This window comes from Cyanistes caeruleus, chromosome 20 (genome assembly GCF_971803275.1).
Source record: "Cyanistes caeruleus chromosome 20, bCyaCae1.hap1.1, whole genome shotgun sequence".
Taxonomy (NCBI): Eukaryota; Metazoa; Chordata; class Aves; order Passeriformes; family Paridae; genus Cyanistes; species Cyanistes caeruleus.
Genome location: NC_141720.1, coordinates 1336815 through 1361238, shown reverse-complemented (window position 1 = coordinate 1361238; position 24424 = coordinate 1336815). Strand labels below are relative to the sequence as shown.

At 50.9% G+C, this 24424-nt stretch overlaps 3 protein-coding genes and 1 long non-coding RNA gene across 13 annotated transcripts in view; 2 read left to right on the top strand and 2 right to left on the bottom strand.

Annotated features, from left to right (window-relative positions):
* The first annotated feature begins 56 nt into the window (after nucleotides 1-56).
* Nucleotides 57-2365, top strand: TUBB4B (tubulin beta 4B class IVb). The gene is made up of 4 exons (XM_086858727.1): nucleotides 57-372; nucleotides 459-567; nucleotides 645-755; nucleotides 1159-2365. The coding sequence occupies exons 1-4, from the start codon at nucleotides 316-318 to the stop codon at nucleotides 2217-2219; spliced, it is 1338 nt and encodes a 445-aa protein (XP_086714853.1). The 5' UTR covers nucleotides 57-315; the 3' UTR covers nucleotides 2220-2365.
* On the bottom strand, nucleotides 2282-15111 carry CIMIP2A (ciliary microtubule inner protein 2A). The gene is made up of 7 exons (XM_023938069.2): nucleotides 15002-15111; nucleotides 11571-11740; nucleotides 8461-8747; nucleotides 7446-7545; nucleotides 6159-6253; nucleotides 3968-4085; nucleotides 2282-2444 (listed from the first exon to the last, which is right to left on the bottom strand). The coding sequence occupies exons 1-7, from the start codon at nucleotides 15055-15057 to the stop codon at nucleotides 2356-2358; spliced, it is 915 nt and encodes a 304-aa protein (XP_023793837.2). The 5' UTR covers nucleotides 15058-15111; the 3' UTR covers nucleotides 2282-2355.
* Nucleotides 15112-15211: 100 nt separating this feature from the next.
* Nucleotides 15212-15626, top strand: LOC111936919 (uncharacterized). Its single transcript, XR_002868341.2, has 2 exons — nucleotides 15212-15301; nucleotides 15461-15626. It is a non-coding gene; the product is annotated as an uncharacterized LOC111936919 (long non-coding RNA).
* A 147-nt stretch (nucleotides 15627-15773) lies between these two features.
* Nucleotides 15774-24424, bottom strand: part of LOC111936918 (discoidin domain-containing receptor 2-like) — a 47471-nt gene continuing 38820 nt past the window's right edge. For 8 of the 10 annotated variants that reach the window (XM_086858713.1, XM_086858715.1, XM_086858719.1 and 5 more), the window contains 5 exons: nucleotides 22681-22802; nucleotides 22138-22335; nucleotides 20206-20440; nucleotides 19054-19203; nucleotides 15774-17962 (listed from right to left, as the gene is read on the bottom strand). In XM_086858713.1, coding sequence (XP_086714839.1) covers nucleotides 17822-17962; nucleotides 19054-19203; nucleotides 20206-20440; nucleotides 22138-22335; nucleotides 22681-22802 — 846 coding nt within the window. In that variant the 3' untranslated portion in view covers nucleotides 15774-17821. Of the gene's footprint in view, nucleotides 17963-18303; nucleotides 18342-19053; nucleotides 19204-20205; nucleotides 20441-22137; nucleotides 22336-22680; nucleotides 22803-24424 lie in introns of all 10 variants that reach the window. The other 2 variants (XM_086858723.1, XM_086858722.1) reach the window with 2 other exon arrangements.

The following is a 24424-nucleotide window of genomic DNA, read 5'->3' as shown; positions in this document are numbered from 1 at the left end:
CCAATGGGGAGCGCCGGGAGCGAGCGGGGGCGGGCACTCGCCGCTCCCGGTTGCCTAACTGTAAAGCCAACAGACAGGCGGGCGGGGCCAATAGGAGCCGTCGGCTTGAGTGACAGCGGTGCAGCCAATCAGATCCTCTTGTTTTTAGAGCCTCGCTATAAGCATCCAATCGCTGCTGCGAGTGGCCGGCTGGGCGGGGAGAAGACGGCTGCGCGCGCATTCCGCTGCTATATAAGGGCTGGCGGTTGCTTCACGCAGCCAGAGTCGGTTGGGGGAAAGCTGGGCTCGTAGAGAGTGATCGGAGCCGTCGCCATCATGAGGGAGATCGTGCACCTGCAGGCCGGGCAGTGCGGGAACCAGATCGGAGCCAAGGTCCGGGCGGGGATAGAGGGCGCGGGGGCGGGAGGGGAGCGCGCCCGGTCCGGCGCGGCCGCCGCTGACGCGCTTCTCTTGGGCAGTTCTGGGAGGTGATCAGCGACGAGCATGGTATCGACCCCACCGGCACCTACCATGGAGACAGCGACCTGCAGCTGGAGCGCATCAATGTCTACTACAACGAGGCCACAGGTAGGGCCCGGACCCGCCCCACCAGGCTCCCCCCGGCCCCCCCGGGCGCGGTAGTGACGGCTCTCCCTGTATTGCAGGCGGCAAGTACGTGCCCCGCGCCGTGCTGGTGGACCTGGAGCCGGGCACTATGGACTCGGTGCGCTCCGGGCCCTTTGGGCAGATATTCAGGCCAGACAACTTCGTGTTCGGTGAGTGCGCGGGGGCGGGAGGAGCCGCGGGGTGGGGCGGGCAGGGCACTGCGGGGCTGCCCCGCCGCACATGCTCTGAGGGACCGGCCCGGACGGGGCTAATCCTGGCGTGGAATACCGGGATTGCGGCTGGGAGCAGCTCTGAGGCGGCACCAGAGGTCGTTGCTCTTCCGATTCTTCGTTACCGCCTCTGAGCGTGCCACCGGGAGAAATGGAGTGGCTGCTGTATCATTGATAATTAATGTTTTCCCTCTGTCTGCCGAGCCACTGCGGAGGTGACTGTGTGAAACCACAGCCCTGTGCTCGATAAGATGAAAGCTTTTATGGAGCCTGATGCTCTTAAGCTTTGCTTGCAAGCAGGAAGCAGTGACCGTAATCTAATACGAAAATGGCTCTTTTCCAGGTCAGAGCGGAGCAGGAAACAACTGGGCAAAGGGCCATTATACGGAAGGTGCTGAATTAGTCGATTCTGTATTAGATGTTGTAAGAAAGGAGGCAGAAAGCTGTGATTGTCTCCAGGGCTTTCAGCTTACTCATTCCCTGGGTGGTGGCACAGGTTCTGGCATGGGTACCCTTCTCATCAGCAAAATCCGTGAGGAGTACCCAGACCGAATTATGAATACTTTCAGTGTGGTGCCCTCCCCTAAAGTGTCAGATACTGTAGTAGAGCCCTACAACGCCACGCTGTCGGTGCACCAGCTGGTGGAGAACACGGACGAGACGTACTGTATCGATAACGAGGCGCTGTACGACATTTGCTTCAGAACACTGAAGTTAACGACCCCCACCTACGGTGATCTGAACCACCTCGTGTCGGCCACCATGAGCGGTGTCACCACCTGCCTGCGGTTCCCGGGCCAGCTCAACGCTGACCTGCGGAAGCTGGCAGTGAACATGGTTCCCTTCCCACGTCTGCACTTTTTCATGCCCGGTTTTGCCCCGCTCACGAGCCGTGGCAGCCAGCAGTACCGGGCTCTAACGGTGCCAGAGCTCACCCAGCAGATGTTCGATGCCAAGAACATGATGGCGGCGTGTGACCCTCGTCACGGCCGCTATCTGACCGTGGCCGCCGTCTTTAGGGGCCGCATGTCCATGAAAGAGGTGGATGAGCAAATGCTAAACGTTCAGAACAAAAATAGCAGCTATTTTGTTGAATGGATCCCTAATAACGTTAAGACAGCAGTCTGTGACATTCCACCTCGCGGCCTCAAAATGTCTGCCACCTTCATTGGCAACAGCACGGCCATCCAGGAGCTGTTCAAACGCATTTCTGAGCAGTTCACTGCGATGTTCCGCAGAAAGGCTTTCCTGCACTGGTACACAGGCGAGGGCATGGACGAGATGGAGTTCACAGAGGCTGAGAGCAACATGAACGACCTGGTCTCTGAGTACCAGCAGTACCAGGATGCCACAGCTGAGGAGGAGGGGGAGTTCGAGGAGGAGGCTGAGGAGGAGGCAGAGTAAAGCTATGCAGTTGAACACCTGTAAATTTTGTTTAAAGTTGTATGAACTCTCTCATTCAAAAGTTCTGTTTGTGTTGTGTTATTATTGCTGTTTCCAAGTCACTCCCAATGCTGTACAGGCACCATTAAAGCAGTTTTCACAGTGCACGTCCCCGTCTCCTCTGTTCACACCGGTACGATTCCCGCGTGCCGTTCCCGTAAGTGAACCCAGAGAGTTCCTGCAGGTCTGCAAGAGAAAAAACAACAGGAGCTCTGCCACCCTGGCCATGGCGACCACCCCCCTGTGCTGCCCTCAGCCAGGTGACGCCTGTTGTGGCCCTGGCAGGATGGCAGTCCTGCTCCTGCGCTGTGGGGAGTGGAGGAATTCCCTGCTGTTCTCTACAGGTACTGCTGCAGGGGGGCACATCTAACAGGGAGGGTGGAATCAACTCCAGGCTGGATCTAAATTTAGGTACCTGCCTGTGGCCTGTTGCAGCCTGGCTTGGCAGGAGCTGAGCAGGGGCCACGGGAGGTTTGAACTGCATGGGGGCACAAAACGATGCCCCAGAGCTGGCACTGCAGCTCCTCAGCCCCACAGAGCTGCAGGGCACAGCTCTGACAAGTGACACCAAAGCTGTCCCAAGCACACAGCCCTTCTGCAGTGATTTCAAAAATCACAGAAGAGGTTTTGATAATCAGGTGTTGGCACAGCCTCTGTTTGGGGTGAGCTGGACACCTGACACTGGTTTGTCTCCTGAAAACCCTGTATTAACAGCAGGTTTTTACAGTGGAACCACTTCATGTTTGGCATCACTTCAAGTGACAAAGCTGTCACCAAGGAGCTGGACAGGAGGGAGCAGGTTCCTTCCCTGCTGAAGAAATTGTGTTCAGCATTCTAAATTATAACTGCTTTTGTTTGAAGGTTTTCTGCCTTAATTAATTTTCTCCACCCAGAGCTGGACTGGTTGGAGCAGTTAAAACTCTGCTGACTGGTGGCTCCAGAGGCAGGGAAGTGGGAATGTCTGCAGGAACAGGGCCCAGTGTCACACCTGAACTCAACATTCTCCTCTCTGGGCTCAACCTCCCCATCAGCCGCAGCCCAGCCCTGCCAGGAGAGTCGTTTTCCCACTCTTTGCTTTCAATCCTGCCATATTTTATATCTTGTCCCATTTCCCCTCTCTGCACTGCAGCAAGGACAAGCAGAGTTCTGGGCTCCATGATTTCCCACCCACATTTCTGAGCTGTGACCAAACACAGCAATGCATTTGTTGCCGATTTGTTGAGGTTTTTTAACCTGGTACATAAATGCTCTCAGGTGCACGGACACACCTTCCCCTTACACACAAAATTCCTCCAGACCTCTCCTAGGCAGCCCAAGACATCTCAGGGCTCAGGCAGGACAAACACCTTTTCCTTACAATTTTGTGCTTTCTCAACCCCTCCACACCATCTACCTTTTCTCTTTTCACCACACTTCAAGCTTTTTAGAACAAATCCCTTTCCTGGCATGTGACAGGTGGGATGTCATCGAGTGTCCCCTGCCTCAGGGAGGGGATGGTGGCTGGAGATGTGAAGCCTGGGAGAGGCTGGCAGTGGGAATGCCAGGCTCTCCTGCAGCCAGGGCATGGCAGAGTTCCAGCACCTCAGCACAGACCAGAAAAAACCTCCAACCCCTGTGAAACATCTCAGTGATTGTTCACTTCTGTGCCACTCCAGCCAGTGACAGCGCTACTCAACCCAGTAATTAGTGCCAGCAGCTGATGAACTTACGTGGTACGAAGCCCATGTAGTCAGGTATGAGTCCAGCACGAGTGTAAATTTTGGTGTCTGGCCAGTGTGTCCGAGGGAATCTTGTGCCCAGTGTATAAGGTGGATTTCTCTGCAAAAGCTGGAAAACAAAACAAATCAAAAATCTCACAACAACATGGAATGGTTTATTTTAAAACATACTATTTTTACCAAAGTCATGTGCTCTGACTTTGCATTATATAAAATATTTAAGCCAACATAAAGCAATTCTCTTTCCAGTCCTGCTTTCTTCTAATTAAGAGCTACATTGTACTGTTCCTTTTCCCAATCCATAATTTTTTCTCCTGCCAGCTCACCCTCCATGCCCACAGCACAGCCCAGGTGCTGTCCTTGGGATCCTCACAGCCTGCAGAGTTTATTCCTTTTGGGATCATCCCCAATTCCCAAAGGCCTGGTGCTCCTGCTCTGCTGTCCCTGGAGCTGCTGTGGCTGTGTTTGGGTTTGACCCCCTTTGTGTTTCCATGAACCCCAGGAACAGCCTGGAATTCCCAGGCCAGGAGGAACAGGAAGGCTTAGGGAGCATTAAGTGAAGGAAGAGTGTAAATCATCTCCTGTCCCCTGAGACCAGACACAGGTGAGTGTCTGGGTGTCACAGCTGGGTGTCACAGCTGGGTGTCACAGCCACAGAACCCCTAAAGGTGTCCCTGGAGCTGTTTGGGATGTGGAGAGGGGCTGTGGGTCCCGTGGGGCCACCGAGCCCTTTGTGCCTGCCATGGAGCCCAGGCTGTGGCTCCTGCAGAGGATTTTTGCTGTGCCTGCTGCAGGCACTGAGCAGTGATCCGTGGCACATCTGTAACCGAGGACAACAAAGATTTAGGGCAGGAGATTAGTGGATTGAAGTCAGAAGCCATCTTAGCTGGAAATGTGATTCTCCTTTCAGCGTGTCGGCTCCTCCGCCGCTGCCAGCCCGGATTCCCGGGTGGACAGAACCTCCTTGGCATGGCACTGCCATGGCTGAAGGCATCAGGGGCAGGAAGGATCAGCAAACAGCACATTCAGGAATAAATGCCTGGGTTTTGTTCTCTTAGCTCCATTTCAATTCCTAATCACGGCAGCAGGGAAGGAGACAGAAACCAGCGCTGGGAAATAACATTTCATCCAAAGCACAGCCCTGCCCTGCTGCTCTCCCCCTGACTCATTTCTGCCCAGCTGATTTCTCTGAGCTGGGGAGCCTCAGTTTTGGACGTTTTTCTCACATCAGCCCTGTGTGCCTGGGGATGAAAACACAGCAGTGTGTCCCGGGGTGCAGGAAGGGCTGGGATGTCTCAGCCTGTAATTGATGTGCTGATCCACTGGACCAGCGAGGCTGCTGCATCCCCAGGATCTCACACCATCCCCAGGATCTCACACCATCCCCAGGATCTCCCACCATCCCCAGGATCTCCCTGCATCCCCAGGATCTCCCTGCATCCCCAGGATCTCACTGCAGCTCCAGGATCTCCCTGCATCCCCAGGATCTCCCTGCATCCCCAGGATCTCACTGAATTCCCAGGATCTCCCTGCATCCCCAGGATCTCCCTGCATCCCCAGGATCTCACTGCAGCTCCAGGATCTCACTGCATCCCCAGGATCTCACACCATCCCCAGGATCTCACACCATCCTGGGCTCAGGGAGGGATGTGTAGCTCTGAATACAAACTATCAATTGCTGCAGGAGGGATTTTTACCCGTGCAGAGGATTCTGTGTCATTGGATGGGAGCTCTTACAGCAAGGGGACAACAGTTTTTCAGAAGGGAGATTTGTGCATCCTTCCAAAGGGAGGAGAAAGAAGGCTGAGATCCCTTTAAGACAAATTGTGTCAGGAAAGGAAAAAGCCTTACAACCAATAAAAAGACACACCAGCACTGCCAACCAGAGGAGATGTATTCCATAAGGGAAGTGCAGATAGTTGAATCCTGCATTTCTGCACTCAGAGCAGCATTTTTAACACTTGACCCTGCCCTCAATAGATTTCCTTAATCCTTTTATGAACTCATTTACCCTCCCTTAACATCCCAAGGAAACAAATTACAGAATTTAATTGCTGATGTTTTCTTCAATGTTACCCAACAGCGTTTGATTTTGCTCGCACCCCATTTCTAATCCTGCTACACTGAAAATTCAGGTGGATCAGCATCATGCACATTCTTATTTCTATAATCTATAATCTACCTGTTCTCGATCAAACTGATTCATGGCTTTCTGCACAGATGCAATGTAGGTCATGCCAAAATTTTCAGCAGCTCGGGGGATGAATCCAGCGTAGCCTTTGGGTGGAGGCAAGAGAGAACATTTTCTGTTTGAAAACATACAATGATCATTTAAATATTGACCACCCTGAGAGTGGAGGAGTCTGAGATGGATATAAAACCTTAAAGTATAGGAAGGAAAAGAATTAATCTGTTTAAATTGTAAAATTAACTCTTGCATTTCTTCTCTGAAAGAGTTTTTTTTTTCCCTTATGATTCCCAAGGAAAACACAATGGCATGAACTGGTTTTTGTTGGTCTCCATGTGGTATGGAAGAACCATTTCATTTTCTTAGTCCTTTTTCTTTTTTTACATCTACATCTCTTTCATGTTTTCTCCCAGTTTAATATACATTCAGGGGCTAACAATGGGATGTCCAACCTTTTTTTCTCATCTGCTTTGCCCATCCAACAAATTCCCACAATAGAAACTGTATAAAGTCTAAAACTACATAAAACATAGCGAGATAGAACCTAAAACCAGCCCAAACTCCTCTTTCTAAAGGAAAACTTTGGAGAGAGAAATTTGTCTTCTTGTTCAGGACACTCCCTGATTTTAACTGAAATATTGTGATCCCTGGATTCCTGTGATCCACTGGATCCTTGATGGGGGAGCTCATCCCATCACAGCTCTCCTGGAATGTTCTCCCAGAGCGAGGGGGGACTTACAGAACACCCCTTGTAGGACAGAGTTTATGACTTTGTGGCATAAATAATAATAATAAAAATATATAATAATATATAGAATATACATATAAAATATATAATACAAAAATAAATATATATTCTATATAAATATATAAAATATATATAATATATATAATAATAATATAATAACAAAACAAATAAATATAACAATAATTTTAAAATTGTGGCAGAGTTTGTGCCATACACCCCTGTGTGTGGATTTGGTGATTCAGGAAAACATCTGATTTTTAGGAGATGAATAACCACCCCAGCAGGGTGGGGCAGAGCCCAAGCACCAGCTCTCCTCACCCTCTGGAGCTCCCTGAATCCCTTCCACTGCCCATGGTGATATCCACAGGGTGACAGCATCCCAAAAAAAACCCCTTGCAGGGAGAGCAGCAGGGATATTTCCCATCCCAAACAATCTGAAGCCACTGGGTAACACCACTGAGGTTTATCCATGGGGGAGAAGGGTCCCATCATTTCTTCAGAGATGGGACTCTGATGCCCTCCCCGTGTTTTACCTAAAGTGGCTTTTTGTCTGATGGCATTTGGGACAGGCAGCACTGGCAATGTGGAATCTGCTGTTTCCCCTCCTGGCAGTGCCACACCTCCAGTTGCTATCTGCTTAAAACAAAAAGAGGAATTAATTAAATCAAACACCAGGAAAACCTCAGCTCTGCTGCTGGAATCACTGCCAGGAGCTGGGAATGGCAGCTGCTATTTCCAGTTCTTCCCACACTAAGAGTTACCCCAACCATTTCTGGGAAAGTCAAATTAGGAGATGAGCAAGCAGCAGACCTAGAGGGGTTTGCAAAATCCCCATGGAGAGCAAGGGATGTAAATCTGCTTCTGAGGGCAAGGAGCAGGAATGCCCCTGCTTGGGATTTACATCCAAGCCAGCTTTTGACTCCTTGCGTCAAACCTTTAATCTCTGCCTTCAGAGGATTTCAGAGCCACGGCTGCAGGAATGTGACAGGGGCTGCTGCTGGCTCCAGAGGAAATAAAAGGTTTGGTTTTTTTTTTAAATAATAAATATAACAATATTTTTTAAAATAAAATTAAACAAAACATGAAAGCTGTTGGTCTGGAAGGATATTTGGCTGTGCTGAGGCAAATCCCAGTGCTGGTGTTCAGAGGAGAGGTAATGATGGTGGGAAATTCAGGTGGGGGTGGCAGATACAGTGTCAGAAACCAAACCAAAGGTGCTGGGACTGCTCTCTTTGGGAGGAGGAGGAGGAGGAAGGCAGCAGCATTCCTCCAAAGACACCCTAAGGAAGCACAAGCCTGTCTGCCCAGCACAGCACAACACAACTTCAGGGATTTTGGGATTGAAGCCAAACCCACCCAAATGAGAAACGAAGCCTTTTTGATCGGGAACCATAATTAACGATCAAAACCATTTCCTGGAGATGGAGATTTGCTGCTGCTGGAAACATTTCTGATCTTTCTTTACACAAACCCCTAACTTTGTGCCCTTTCCACTCACACCCAAGTGAAATTCCCTCCTCACCCCACCATCCCCAAGCCCCCACTCACAGTTTTGCTCCCTCCACAGTCGCACTGGTGCACTCCCAGCCTTCCCAGAACGCTGGCCAGGGGTGGCTTGGCCACCTCCATCTCCATCTCCTGGGCTGCAGGGTGCAGGGCCAGCCCTTGCTGAGGCTCCAGGGGCAGCCAGGTCCTGCTCTCCCCCTGCTCTGGGGGGCACTGCCAGTTCCTGGGGTCCATGTGGGTCATCATCGGCTCCTCCAGCGGCCTGGGCACGGGCTGTGGCCCCAGGGGGATCTCAGGAGGGTTTGTGATGGGCTGGTAGGTGACATACCCTGAGGGACAGACACTGAGTTAGGGGACAGGCCCAAAGAGGGTGAGGAATCCCCGTTATCCCCTCTGAGGGGATGGAAGGAGCCTGGAGTTCAGTGCTAGAATCAGAACAGCTCGAGCTGGAAGAGACCACAAGGATCTGCTCCACGCACATCCCACAGCTCTGTCATCAGCCCCATGATGAACCAGCCTGCACAGGAACCACCACAAATCCCAGTTAAATAACATTTATCCACCTAAACAGTAAAATATCACCAGCCAAGCTAAAAAGTAGGAAAGGGGGGGAAAAACCCTCAATCCTCAACCTCACGTGGCTGTGCCAGCCCACCCCAGAGCCCTCTCCAAGGAATTCTTGCTCTGGCCCCGTTGCTGCTCATTGAGGAAAGAATCTGCTGTAACACCAGCTGGAAAAAAATCACCTTACACTGTGAACAAGGGGCAGAGCCCTGTGATCTGAGATTCTGCTGGGACAGCTGAGTTTGGCAACTTTTGTCTGATTTCCCCTTAAAAATCCCCCATGACGTGGCCCCCAGCTGTCCCAAACCCAGGAACTTTCTCTTCCTCTGTCCCAGCTGAAGCCGATTTTTCCCCTCCACCCCACAGCCACCTTCTCCTTATTGGAAAACTGTTTCTATGTCAGCCTTGTCTTTCTAAAACAAACCAAATTCCTTCCATTTTCATGCTCACAGGTCATTACATTTTTCCCAGGTCATTACAGCCTTGCTCTGAGCTCCCCTTGGGAGCACATCTGCATCCCAGGCCCCATCCCAGGGAATGAGGCACCAGCAGAGGCTCCATCTGCAGTGTTGGATTAATGCAGACTCAATCTTACAGCTTTTTTTCCAAGCTGAATGATTCCACGATTTCTGCAAATCTGCAGAAATCAGAATAATCATAATTATATAATGATGTGCATATATTCTGTCTAGAACTTTGTGAAATATATATAATATACTCTATGCAACTGAATTGTCAAGTGTCCAGGCTGGCACCAAAATAAAGAAAAATCCTTGATTAAAATGATTTCTCAATCCAATGTGTAAATTTTAAAGCAGGTTTATTTTTTACTTCATTATTAATAAGAATGTTATAAGTATAAGTATTAATAAGAATGCTACTCTCTTACTCTCACAAACCAAAGGAAAAGGAAACTTAGGTTGTTCTGTACTTGGGAAATCCATGTGAGATGTTTTTTATGACCCTGAGGTTTTCAAACTGATTGATTCTGAAAGGCTGCACAGTGAGGCACGAAATGAAAAGCCAGGAGAGCACAGTGCTTTTGATTTGAGTAAATATCCACATTTTCAGGTTCCTGCCTGCACACTCAGCCTGTGCCACAAGCAGTTCCAGCAGGGCTGATGGATAATTCAGCACATCCCTGCTCCCATGGAATCACAGAACCTCCTGAGCTGGGAGGGACCCTGAGCCTGATTTCATACCCAGCAAGAAAACAAATGGGATTCAGCTGACAGAAACCAGCAAAGCACTCGGTGCCATAAAGAGACTTTACCAAAGCCAGTCCTCCAGAAAAAATCTTGATTTTGCCAAAGGCAGCCCCAACACTGCCATGAGCTCCTTGATCACCATCACATCAAACACCCAGGAGGACTCCAGGCAGCAGCTGGGGAGGGTTGAAGGGATTGCAGGGCTGGACAGAAGGAACTCTTGGTGCCCTTGGCAGCACAGCCAGGGGTGGCTCTGCAGGACCTCACTCAGGAGCAGCAGCGTTGGCAGCAGGGACAAAAGCAGAATAATGAGAGCAACTCGGCCAACTGGTTAGTTGGGTCTGCCCAAGCTGTGGGTTAGACCAAGGAAATGCAAATTCAAATCTCCAGGAATGAAGGCTGGAAACCTGTGTGGTGGAGGTCTGGATCCTGGAAAACAGGGCCAGGAGGAGCAGAGAGGCCACGAGTTTGCAAGAAGGTGCACGGCACAAATTCCCAGTGAGAAATGAGAAGGTGATGCTTTGGTGTTTCCCCAGGGAAATAAAGACCCAGATCCCACATGGGCACATTGTCCCCATGCCCAGCCTGGAGGAAACTCACTCCCATTGTCCAGGGCATCCACAACAGCCACAGAAACACAGATATGTCCCCAAAGGATGGCACGTCCCCGGGGGCTGAGCAGGATCACAGGGCAGCTCTGCCCAGCAGGGACCAGGCACTCTGCCCAAAGGGAGAATCCTGCAAATTCCCAGTGCTGGGAACCCACATGAGCCTGTCTCTGGTGCAGGAGATGGGGACTGTTAGCAAAGAGGGAAAGGGAAAGCACAGGAGGTTTTCTGCTGAGCTGAGGAGGAGCAGCAAGAAGCAGAGTCAATGCCAAGCTGTCGGAGCAGGGCGAGCTCTGCACCAGGTAGCTGAGCCAGGAAAGAATCTGAGGAGACCAGACCTTCCCCAGGAAGATGGATTTCAGGCTGTGGAATTGTGCTGGGTTTGACTGGGATAGAGATGATTTTCTTTACAGCAGCTAATACAGGCCATGGTTTGGATTTGTGAGCAGGGGGCTGTAGGGGCTCAGTTGCCAGCCAGGAATTCTGGAAGAAGTGGGGAGTGAGTTAATGATGTCATAAAATCACTTCTCTTCATCCAGCTGAAGATAAACTGGGAACTGAAACTCTCCACAGCACAAGAATCCCCATCCTCACGAGCTGAGGCCAAGAGCTCCAACTCCTCACTCTGCTGCTCTCCAGGAGTCGGTGCTCCTACACCAGAGCTGTGATTGCTCCAAGGAAAACCTCCCATTTCATCCAGCAGCCTACCGTGGGCACAGACCCCAGGGCTGGTAATTAACCCTGTGCTCGTTAGCAGGGTCCATTTGCTCACCTGGATGATCGATGTGGTAATGGAACTTATGGAGGTTTGCCTGGTTGTCCAGTGGTGCCAGCAAGGAGCGAGGGCTTTTGCTGATGGTGGGATCTGTCAGCACATCGTGGGTGATTCTGCCATAGGTGTTCCCAAATTTGAAGGGGAACTGAGGAACGTAGCCCCCATAGCTGAGGAGGAAACCAAAAAGGAGCCATCACCGAGATGGCAGTGGGAGACATCCACTGGTGGGGTAAATCCCAGGTTTGGGCTGGAACAGACCTTAAAGCTCACTCAGTTCTACCCCCTGCCATGGGCAGGGACATTTTCCACCATCCCAGGCTGCTCCCAGCCCTGTCCAGCCTGGCCTTGGGCACTGCCAGGGATCCAGGGGCAGCCCCAGCTGCTCTGGGCACCCTGTGCTGGGGTCTCTCCACCCTCCCAGGGAGAAATTCCTGCCCAAGATCCCATCCATCCCTGCCCTGTGGCAGTGCAGAGCGTTTGTACCCCAGACAGGTCCTGGCAGGGAAGGGGATGGATGGGATGAGCACAGGGGGGGAACAGAGACCACACGTGTGGCCAGGAGGGAGTGTCTGTGTTCCACATGTGTGTTCCCACCTGGCAGCACGAAAACTGGCTCATCAATTCACAGGCATGTACAGGCACAGGCCTTTGGCTTGTGGAGAAACACGGGATGAGGTCAGGGAGCAGCACCTGTGGATGGGAAAACTCCCAGCACAGCCTGGGCTGAGGTGGCTTTGGCAGGACCAACATCAACAATCCCCCAGGTAAAATAACATTTCCAGTTCAATGTGCCCCAGTTTAAACTTTGCAGTGCCTCTGTGCTCTGGCACATTGTGAGTAACTGAGAAAATCCCAGTATTGAAACTCAAAAATCAGAATAATTCCAGTATTGAAACTCAAAAATCAGAATAATTCCTCTCTTGCAGCCTCTGCTCACAGCGAGGAGCGGGCCCTGGCTGTGAGCCCACCCAGGCAGTGCCTGGCACAGGGAAGGTGTCTGTCCCTGGAACAAACACAGCTCTGGTTTTTTGGGATCTCTGCACTGCCCAGTCCCTGGGATGGGCACTGTGACTTGCTGGTGGCCAAGGGCAGGGCAGGTGCTGGAGCTCTGGCTCTGCTCTGAGCCACCAAGAGAAACTCGAGCTGTTCCAGTCTCAGATTTCCTAATGGTGATGTCATTCCAGCGCTGAGGAAAGGTAGAGCAGCCACTTGCAAGGGACAGACAGAAACATTCCATCAATGAGCCCAGCACTGGTCTGGGGATAAAGCCAGATGATGCATGAGGATCATAAGATGATGAGTAAGTACTTTCCCTTCCAAATAGTTTAAACAACAGCCAGCAGAGCTGTGCATTTACTCTTGGCAGGTTTCCCCACTCTGCAGGCAGGATTCTCCCTCCAGAGCAGCTCATCCCCAGGGATTCTCAATGAGTCTTGCAACAGGGATGATAAAAACCAGCAAGGGCACGGATGACACAGCCCAAATAATGACAGGATGGCCAGAGGGACTTTGATCACGGACAAAAATCACAGCTGGGCTGAGGAAGGGCTCTGTTCCCCTGCAGTTAAACACGAGGTGACCTGGGTGAGTCACTCTGGGTGCACAAGAAGGGATCTGCCAGGGAGGGAGTTACAAACACTGCTGGTAAAAGCCTGGGGAAAGGATCAGCAGGGCTGTTTGTGCTGATGTTGATCCTTTTGGGGATCCCTGTTTGGGGCTCAGGCTGGTGAGCAGTGACAGCCTGAGCCCATCTCACCCTTCCCTTGCTCAGCCTTATCTGTTCCATCACCACTCCCAGGCTGCCACCCAAACCTGCTCTGCCTCCCTGGTCGCCAGCAAAGCCCTGGCCCTGGGCCCATCCTCACTTGTCTCCAAACCCTCCCCAGCTCTGCAGAGCAGGGCTGAGCCCAGGATTCACAGACTGACCCCTTCTCTGTACCCCCAGACCTTCCCAAGCCATCCCACTCATTTGGTTTAGGCTTCCCAGCGCTCTCCAGCACTGTGGTGGCTTCCCAAGGTCCTGCTGTGACCATTGCCTGGCCTGAGTGACCACAAGTGCTTTGGTGGTCTCTGTGGGTTCACTGGCACAGGGGGGTGCAGCACATGGGACACCTGGGGACAGCCTGGGCACAAACCCTGCTCCTGTGACACCCCAGTGCAGGGCTCTGCCCTTCAGGCAGCTCCTCCTCAGCCTCAGTACCCAAAGCAGATGCAGAGCAGCTCCTCCAGCAGCCAAGGGGGCTCAGGGAGAGCCCTGAGCCTGCACAGCACCAACAGGAACAGCAGCAGGACCTGCTCCCTCCTCCTCCTCCTCCTCCTCCTCCAGAGAGGAGCAGCCCCAGCTGCTGCCAGGTTTGGAGCTGCTCCTGAGGGAGCTGCAGGCAGGGAGGGGTGAGCAAGGGAAGGTGTTGAGGCTTTTGGGGCTGCAATTCCAGCCACAGCTCCCTCTTTGCTGTCCCTGGTGTTCCCCAAGCCACTGTCAAGCACAGCTTTGACAGCACACAAGGAACGTCACATCAGATGGCCACAGCAGTGCAGAAATGAGTTAAAAACCCCCCAGCCTCAGAGCTCATCTAAGTGGGAAGGTCCAGAGATCAGTAATGGAAAATCCTGTCCTGTCACTGGGAGGGGAAGGGCTGAGTTGGTCGCTGCAGGAGCAGCCTGAAGGAAATGAGCTCCAGCCTCTCCCTGTGGCTCAGGATCTGCCTCCCCAGACCTGCCCTGCACCACAGGACGGGGCTGGCATTCCCTGTGCCAGCACTCACCCCAGCCTGGGCTGATCCCAGGGATTCCAGACCCACAGCAGCTGCTTTTCCCCTGGGGGCCATTCCCACCCCACACCAGGTCCCACCACAGGACCCCACACACATCTCAATTCACAGCAAATCCCTCCCATTCCCATCTTACCTTCTCCCCTGTAACTCACCACCTCATATCCAGGCTTTCTTCTATCCAAGCCTTTAGAGGAGAGTGTCACAAAGAGCTTTGGAAAGAAATCCAGCTACTTATGGAGCAGATCACAAACCTTTCCAGTCTGACCCAGCAGCAGGCCATGGCTCCAGCCCAGTGACCAGAAGGTGTCACATCTGTACAACCACTTAGACAAAGGAGACTTCCAAAAATCCTTGATGCAAATATTAAGACAGTTTGGAAGCCAAACCCTGCACAGTAGCTCTGGTGACATTTGGCAGCTTAAAAGAAATGGGGGAAAATGGGGGGGAAAGAACCATTTTGGCTTTGCTGTGCTATGGCACAGTCTGTAGCTCTGCCCTTCTGTTTCTCCTGCAGCTCTGTCTCCTTCAGAGTGCAGTTACATGGAATATTGAACAGTGTCTTTTGTAAAAACCCAAAACATCCTGAGTCATAAATGCTCCCTGATCCCAAGCAGAGCCATTTGTGTTGGAAATGGATGTTTTGGATGAACTTACCCAGGAATGTAGTAGGGGTTTTTAGGGAAGATGTTGTTTCCCTTGTAGGCTGCCATGATGGTGTTACAGCTCGAGGTGGGGAGGGGGGAAGGAGACACAGCTCAGTGCAGTCACCAGGGGAGCCTCTGTGATGTCAGCCCCCAACAGCTTCCACCTGCAGCACAAAACCCCTCAGCTTCTGCTGGACACAGCTCTTTCTTTCCCCACCTGGAAGTTTTGGATGAGCACAGGAATTTCAGAGTGTTTGTCCGGCTTCCTGAGGGCTCCCAGCCCCGGAGACAGCGGTGCCAGATGTTCCCTGTGAGTGGCCCCAGCCCAAAAACGTGTCCATGGCTCCCACCCCTCAGCAGGGCTCTGGGGAGCCTGGCTGTGCCTGCCCCAGGCCCTGTGCTGGCTGCAGTGGAGGCTCAGCCACCCCTCCTGAGGATGGGGTGAGCCTTCACTGCCCAATTCCTGCAGGATAAAGGTTGTTCCCATTCCCAACCCCTCATGGCCAGTGCACAGGGGCTCCTGTTCTGGAGATGAAAAAGCTGCTGATTAAAATGCAGCACCAACCAACAACCCCAGGCCCATCCAGGTCCCACCAGCACGAGGGGATTTGGGCTGGCACCTTTCCAGCATTTCCAGAAACTCCCTTTAAAACTCTCTTCATGGTGAGTGGCTGCTCCCTCCAAACCCAGGGGTGACACAGTCCCTGAAGAGCTGCTGACCCCACCAAAATGTCAGTTCTCAGGGCAGACACCTGGGTACATAAAAAGAAGTGGAAATTCACTTTTGTCAAGGTTATCATTAGAATTTATTGATATGAGACAAACTTTGTATGTCACCATGTCAATGGAGGAACAGCATGTCCAGATGTCACAGAGCCCACCCAGGGACACTCTGTGCCCCAGGAGACCTCACACACAGCTGGGTGGCACTGGGGACATCTCCTGGGGCAGGAATGCTCCACAAATACCTTGGCTGAGTGGTTTTGCCAGACAGCAGCACCCAGCAGCAGGAACCTGCTGGCTCTGATACCAACAGGGAAGGGCAGCTCACCCCAAACCCCTCCAGTCCCAGAGGGGAAAAGAGAAAACCTGTTTGGGGGTGTTTCCAGGAATCCCTGCAGGGAGGTGAGAGCACCCTCTGGCTCCCTAAAGGGGCTCAGAGGAGCAGCTGGGGTGGGGACACATCCCCAGCAGGACAGTCCAGGCATGGCAGGAGCCTTCCCAAGGAGCAGACACAGCCATGCCACGCTCCAGCCTGGCATCTGCCCATCCAGAAGCGGGGTTTTTTCTTTTAGCACAATTATCCCTGTGTTGTAACCACTCAGACATTCCCCTCTCAGCAGTGCCCTCTCACAGCACAGCCAGCCAGTCATCTATGCTTGTGGCTAAAATGAAAATTATCTTTATAATCTTTACTGGAAATATATTTTATGCTGGATTCTACTTTAAAAAAAAAACAACCAAGTGCTGAGTTTTCATCTTCTCTCAGCTTATGAAATATTTGGTTTGGTCCTAAGTATCTTGCTAAATGATTAGAGAGGGAATAGCAGAGTATTCCCCAGGCACCTGGTAAATCCACAATGGATTTATTGTAGAAACACACTGAACTCTCTAACTCTCTCCAAACGGATTTCAGAGCCCTCTAAAACCCTGCAGAGAATGAGCTGCTTGTGACAGGACACACAAAAAGCAACCCCAAGTTCAATGAGGCCCCCGCACTGAGATAAAGGCCAGGCCACGGCAGGGGACAGCCCTGTGTGACAGCAGTGACAGAGCCTGGCCATGGCACCAACCTGCTGCACATCTGGAGAGGAACATCTGGCTCCAGACACACACCTGTGTGCTGCTCCTGCCCCTCTGCTGGCAGCTGTGACAAGTGACAGAGGGTTCTGCTTCCACCAAATCTAAGTTCCCTCTCACACGTAACAGCATCGATTTAGAGATCTCATATTGATGGGTAATTATACAGGATTAATTGCACATCAGTCCATTGTGGCTACAAGTTCATTAGGTTAATAAATCTACATAGTGACAGTAGTACAGTATCAGCTACTTCTCAATACAAACTCCCTACCCTAACCTTAACTTGTAGGTCAGAGGAAGACCTGCTAACACAGTGACCTCCCAAAGACCTTTAACATTCATTTTAAAATCATTTTTCCTAGAAAATAAAAAAAAAAAAAAAATCCAGTGTGGGGAAAACGCACATATATAACCAAAGCAGTGCTTAACAACCACAGGAAAACAGAACATCATCTTGGACTCTTGTTTCAGCATCTTCTGTGGACCCCGGCAGCGTCACTCCCGAAGGGTCCCTAAATGCTCCGTCAGTTCCCTAGCCCATTAAACCATTTCCCAGCTCCAGATGTTTCTGGCCTCCCACCATTGTCTGTAGCAAGAGCACACAGAAACACTTGCTCATGTGCACAAGACTTCCATCAGATTCCATGGAATAACTCTAGAAGGCTGCAGTCTTTCCTTGCAGAAGCGGCAGCGCTCTCACCGACCGGTGCCTTCTCTTCCAGCCAGCAGAGAGCTCCAAGTCCCTCCAAGTTTTACTCATTCCTTTTGCCCAAAGGTGTGTGGCTAAAAAAAAAAAACAACCCTCTCTCACAGTATTCCCAGGAAATGATTCAGAAGAGGAGATGATTTTTCAACCAAATGAGATCCTCTGGTCCTGTGTGTCAGACCATGGCCAAGAGAATGAGCAGCTGCCATGGACGTCCCAACTGCAATAGGCCAGGGAGGGGAGCGAGGGGGCCTGACCTGAGGGACAGGCAAAGACACCCCAAAGTCACTCTGCTCTCAACAGCTTGCCTCTTTCCTGGAGTCAAATGTTTGATTCCATCTGTTCTAGCAGGAACTGGTGGATCATGTCAAAAGTGGGACGATCTTTGATATCCCTGCTCCAGCACTTCAGCATCAGGTCGAACACAGGGTTAGGACACAGAGGAGTCTGGGAGAGATAGATCTGAAAGGAAGAGAGTCACGGTATTTCAGTGGGGGTCCCACAAAAGAACTGAAACTTTACTAAAGCAACACCAAAAGACAGTTTCATTCCAGGTTTACAAGACACAGCCACCATGCAGGGTTTGGAATCCCTCCAGCCCCAGCCTGGCACTGCAGTCTGGACAGAGCCTCTCAAACAGCACCACGGACACTTTGCCAGCTTGGCTGATGAGCTGGTCACAGAACAGGCCTTTGTCCCCCAAGAAAACAGGAATGCTTCTGAGGGCTTTGTCTTCCAAGAGACAGCAAAACACAAACCAAAACCAAATTTACCACAATAAAATCCAAGTACTTTCAACTCACCGCAGACAACCCATGAGGCTTTCTAAGCATCGTGACAGCTTGTTAGCAGAGACAGAAAAAACACCTTTTAGAGCTTATCTACAGCACAGCTTGGCAGAATGATTCTACTTCTCCCTCTCATTTTTTTAGGCTCTTGGCTAATCAGTATTTAGAAGATGGTGAGTAAACCCCTCATCATTTTATTTCCCTTAATTCTCTGGTGCTGAAGGTGAATTTTGGGGAGAACTTCTCTGAACTGGTACTCCACAGCTTTGGGTGCTGAGGAGATGGAATGTCCTGCACCATCACTGGTATCTATTATTGAGGGCAGCAGCAGTGAGGACAGAACAACACAAAAGCCCTTCAGCAGCTGGAGATGGCCAAAAGCTCCTTGGCTTGTGTGGGGATCCTACAGGGAGAATCTGATCCCCTGGGAACTAACAACTGCTCCTTCCCACCACAACTCCCTCCTGCTCCCTCATCCTTCAGAGGCAATGCTGGTGGGAGAGTGCTGACAGAAGGAAGGAGCAAGAGGATTGTGTGGGAGAGCCTGGAAAAGCCGAAGCCAGGGCAGAGCAAAGTGGTTTAGAACAGGGAAGAGGCAGGACAGAGCCTAGGGATTCTTCCAGTGAGACTCAGAGAGTGAAAACTGGGCCCAGAAAAGGGGGAGGAGAGGCAGGACACAGGTGAGCAGCTGAGTAGAAGCAGAGACTGCTGCAGGTGAGGTGAGGGCAGCAGGGAGGCCCTGGAAGAGCCCGTTGTGTTCCTTACCTGCCTGCCCTGGCTGCGGAAGAACTCGCCCGTGTTCTCGATGACCTGCTCGTCCGTGAGGAGGCTGTAGGGCTGCTCCTTGCACAGCACAAACATCTCCCACAGGGTCACCCCGAACGCCCACACGTCGCTGGCTGTGGTGAACTTGCCCTGGGGACAGAGAGGATCTGCTCAGCCAAAGCCTCTCACTCAGCCTGCACCCTCTGGGGCTCAGGCTGGGGAAAGGCTCCACACAGAGCCAGCACAGCGGCTGAGCTGCTGCCAGCCACACACACAGGGGTGTCAGGGCTCTTTGTAGGGCAGCAGGAGCATGTGGGGGTCCCACAAGCCCTAAGAAGGTGCACTTTTCACAGGGGCAAAGCTTTGTAACAGGGAGCAGGTCCCAGAGAAGGCCAGAGACTTCTGCCCCTCCTGAGACAGTCTGTTTGCAGCAGAATAAAATCAGCTGAGGGAGGGGAGACAGTCACTGCCTACCTCCACCCAAAACAGCAGAGCTCACAGAAAAGCCTTTGAAAGGGAAGCAAAGCCCTCAGGGTGAAAGCAGAGCCAGAGCAGTCTCCAGACTCTTAGAGAAAAGCCGAAGATAATTTTGATTTTTGCACATTTAAGAAGCCACTGACAATCTTCTTGCTGTCCCTGTTTTCTGTCTTCCAAAAATGTGCCCAAACTGGCTGTGTTTGAAACAATGTGTTTCTGAAGAAGTAAAAAGAAGATTGCTCAGAAAATAACACGAAACACTTGAGGGGCTGGAGGGCCTGTTTGGGCAGAAAACATCACAGCCCCACTACACCCAGGCTTTTCTGGAAACTCCTGCAGTCAAGGGTGCCCAGAGCAGCTTGGATCCCTGGAAGTCTCCAAGGGCAGGTTGGAAGGTGCTTGGATCACCCTGGGACAGTGGAAGGTGTCCCTGCCATGGCAGGGGTGGCACTGGATGAGCTTTAAGTTCCTTCCAACCCAAACCATTCCATGATGTTCTGTATGTCCAAGGGCATGCTCCTTTCCCAGGACATGAATTATGTCCAACACAACCCCATGGATTTCCCACCAGGGGCCACGTGCAGCACAGACCTTGGTGCTGAGTGTCTGGCACAGAGCTGTGTCACTGCTGAGGATCAGAGGAAGGAACAAAGAGGGGCTTTGTGCAGTGCCTACCAGCAGGATGCTTTCCCAGGCCATCCAACGGATGGGCAGCACAGCTCTCCCCTGGATCCTGTAGTAATCCCCACTGTAGAGGTTCCTGCTCATGCCAAAGTCTGCAATCTTGATGGTGTAGCTGTTCCCCACCAGGCAGTTGCGAGTTGCCAGATCCCTGTGCACAAAGTTCAGGGATGCCAGGTACTTCATCCCCGAGGCGATCTGGGTGGCCATGTACAGCAGGTTGGAGTGGCTGCAGTAAAGGGAAATGCAACAAAGAAAAAATCAGTGGAGTTCCCCCACACTCAAGACTTTATTGTATTTGATGTGTGAGTGAACTGTTGTTTTATTTTCTGCCATAACAGTGGAACTAAACGGTCTCATTCCAGGGCATGAACAGCCAAGATCCTGAGCTGACTAAGGAGGAACAGACAGGCTGTCCCTGAAATTCAGGCCTTCACAACCTGACATCATTTAGATTTATTTTTTCAATATCAAACACTAATCTTGAGATTTTCAAAGAGTTCATGCATCAAAGCACCAACTTTTTGCAGAGAGACATGAAAAATTAAGCTCAGAATCTCATCTCTTAAAAACCACTTAGCCTGGTATTTCAAACACCACCACTATTGGATGCTTATATTAACATAAGTGTGTCACTTCACTTTAAAGAGAGTTGACTTGGTTTTAAATATGCTAAACATCACTGAAAATAGAAACAGATGCATTTTCCATCTAATTTAATTTTAATTCCTCCATTAGCTAAATGAAGATAGGATTAATAAAGCTGCAGGATACAGAGTTTGGAGCAGGCAGAGCATTCCTGCCAGGACACAGCCCCTTCAGAGCTGCCTCTGCTGGACACTTTCTCCCTGGGAGGGACAGAAGGAGAGGCTGAAGATCAGTGGGAGACAATGAAAAACTAGAGGCAGAGCCAAGTAATGGAAAGCAAGGAAGAACAATGTGAGTGACAGTGCTCAAAGTCAGATGAGAAATGAAGAGGAGATAAAGGCAGAACCTTTGGAGGCTTTGGCTAGGAAAGAAAAACAACTTACAAGTCTAAAAGTGAATCAGATTTCAGATGGGCAGAAAGGGCAGGAGAGAGCTGGAATCTATTGCTACTCACACACAAATCCTCTCTCCTCCTACAGGCATGTCCTGACTGCAGGACAGCAGGTTAACACTCCTGACAGGACCACTGACAGGTCCTGGCAGCAGGGCTGGTGTTGTCTGGCTGTTGTAGGCCCCAGCCAACTCCTGTCCAGCACATCAGAGCTGGCTCTGCCTGCCTGAACCACAAATACAGGAAATCCTTTGGGGAGGAACACACCAAAGGCTCAGCAGTGCTACAGCTGCTGGTCAGTGCAGGGTTCTTATTAAGCAGAATCTATTAGTCCTACATGACTCTCCTCTGGGGAAAGCATTTCTGCAATAGCAGAGATGCTTTTATGGCAGATTTAATCCTTCCATTGAGGAAAGAGACAAGTGCCACTGCTCACAAATGTGTTTTTCTTTGCCAAATATTCTCCTTCTGTTGGCTGATGAAATTTTCTTTTTACTGAAGCTCCACACTCAGCTCCTCTGAAGCAATATTTTTTGGACACTGGAAAACATATGAACCATCTTAAAAGCCTAAGAGACATTCCTGATTTTCACCCCAAAATTCTTGCTGTAATGCAACTGATTTTCATACCAATGAAACATTTGATGCAAGCCCACTAACAAGGAGATGGTCACCTCGATAAATACATCTAAGATGGTCTCTGTGACCAGAACAGCTCTGTCAGGGACAATTCAGGGACCTCCAGAGGCCTCAGGAACATCCCCACACCAGCAGGACAGGTGCCCACGTGCCATGGCAATGGCCAGGCTGCAGGGAAGGCACAAGCAGATAAATCTGGCGTCTCTGTATCTCTGATTTATCCCAACAAGGCAGGCAGCTTCTCTTACGTGACACAGGGGATGTTGTTTGAAATGGCAAATTTGCTGTAGATCTCCCTCTGAGACAGGAACTGGTTGAGGTCTCCATTCTCCATGTACTCTGTTATCATGCACAGGGGGTCGTCCCGCACGCACACGCCCAGCAGCCGGATGATGTTCGGGTTCTTCAGCCGGGACATGATCTTGATCTCCTTCAGGAAATCATTCCTGGGAAAACAGAAAACACCTTTGAATCCCAAGCTGTTCCTTCGTCTGGGGAGAGCACAGGAGTGCTGTGCTCTGAACTGTGCTGTGCTGAGAACTGTGTTCTCAGTTCAGAAGGATTTACACTTTGCACACACAGGTGTGAAACTGGTTCTGAGCTCGTGTTCAAACGGGATGAATGCAGCATTTCAGGATTCCCCTATCCCCCACTCCCTGCTGTGTCCTGCTCCTGCCATGAACACGTGGAATATACACCACAGACACACAGCACTGCCTCAGCAGGGCTAACCTGTGCTTGGGGAGTATTTGCTTTCCTCCCCAGCTGCTTGGCACTGCAGCTGCACTTACCTGGCTGTTTTGTTGACATCTGATCTCAGCATCTTCACTGCCACAAGAACCGGCTGGTGAGTGAATTCTGAGGATGAGACTCCCAGGAATTCCAGCAGGCCATCAGCTTCACAGAGGTGCACCTGCAGGGCAGGAGGCAGAGGCAGCTGTAAGAGCACACACAGGCAGAAAACCAGAGGGAAAACAACATCACAGCCAGGTCACCAGTTGGTCACAGCTGGCAGAATGAACCAGTGATGATCTGGTGAAGGTGACACAGCTGTGATCAGAAGTGACCCAAGGGTTGGCCCTAGATCCTGACACAACGTGTCCAGGACACAGCCCATGACACAGGAGCACACAGGGATCAAAGCCAGATGAGTTCCCAACAAGCTGCATTTACTGCACTGCTGCAGCAGCCTGGGGCAGCCCAGTTCACCCAGCACCTACTGGGGACATTCAGGAAGGCTCCAGAGCCTGGATTTGTCTGCTCTGCACTAAAGCACCTCACACAACCCCAGAACCATCAAACCATGGCCTGGCTTGAGGCATTGCTCTGACTTCACTGAGGAGCATCCAAGAACTACAGCCAGTTATCCAAAATCCTCAAATTCCAGAGAAAAAAAAGAAAAGTGTGTGTGGATGTGTCTCTGATGTGAACACCTCACCTGTACACATACCCAAAGATAAATAAGTACTCTAATGACTACACACAATCCCAAATTTCTTCCAATAAATTAATGATTAATGATATAAAATAACTGTCAGGGCTGTACAAGAAGGGGTGGCAAGACACTTGCTTAAGAATTTACCAGAATGTGCATCCAAACGAAGAACTGGGTGGGGAAAGCAGACAGACCTGAAGGTGTGGGCAGGAAAAAGGACTGGAAAAGGGGAGCAGACTGGATGTGTCAGTCAAAGACTTGCAGCAGTGAGGGGAATGTAATGGAAGCATAATGAATTTTGTATGAAGAGAGCAGCAAGGACTTATGTCACAAGCATGGCGAGGGGAAAAAACGAGGCAGCAGAGAAAATGGGACAAACCTGCAGAACGGGAACAAAGGTGGACAAAACAAACAAAACAAAGGTGGACAAAGATGCTGCTGCAGTCCCCCAGAGAATCAATCAGCTGTGGGGAAAGTACAGTCATGAGACCTGGGACAGGAAAGAGCCACAGGAACAAGCACAGGTAATTCCAAGGTGATGTGTCACCAGGGAGGGGTGCTGCTGCTTCCATGGGAGCAAGGAAGACAAAAGACTGAAAGGAGGGAAAAGTGGGGACCTGGAAGAAGCAGTGAGCTCTGTTTCTAGGAGCACACAGAGCCAGAGCAGTGGAGCAGAGCACGGCATGGCCAGCGTGGGAAAGACTAAGGAGGTGAGAAGGAGAGACAGGAAAATGTGGTGCAGTGTATTTGTAAAAGAGCCTGTGATCCATGGAAAGGAACAGGCTCTGAATCCATCCTCGAGGAAAATGGAGATGGGAGAGCCATCTCCAATACAGAGGAGGAGTTATTGCAGTTATTAGAAGGACAGCATGAGAGGAAAAGAGAAACCAGAGGCAAGCCAATGAGAAAATCCTCTGTGTCCCACTTCTGGAGCACAGAAAGAGAAGAAAAGAGCAGAAAGGGCTGCACTGACAGCCAGGTGAGGAGGCTGAAGATGTCAGCACCTCCCCAGGAAACAGTGAGGGGACAGGAAAGGGGCTGGGGTAGGGAAGGTGGGGTGTCAGAATGGAGGAACCACAAAGATGGGAACATCACAGAGC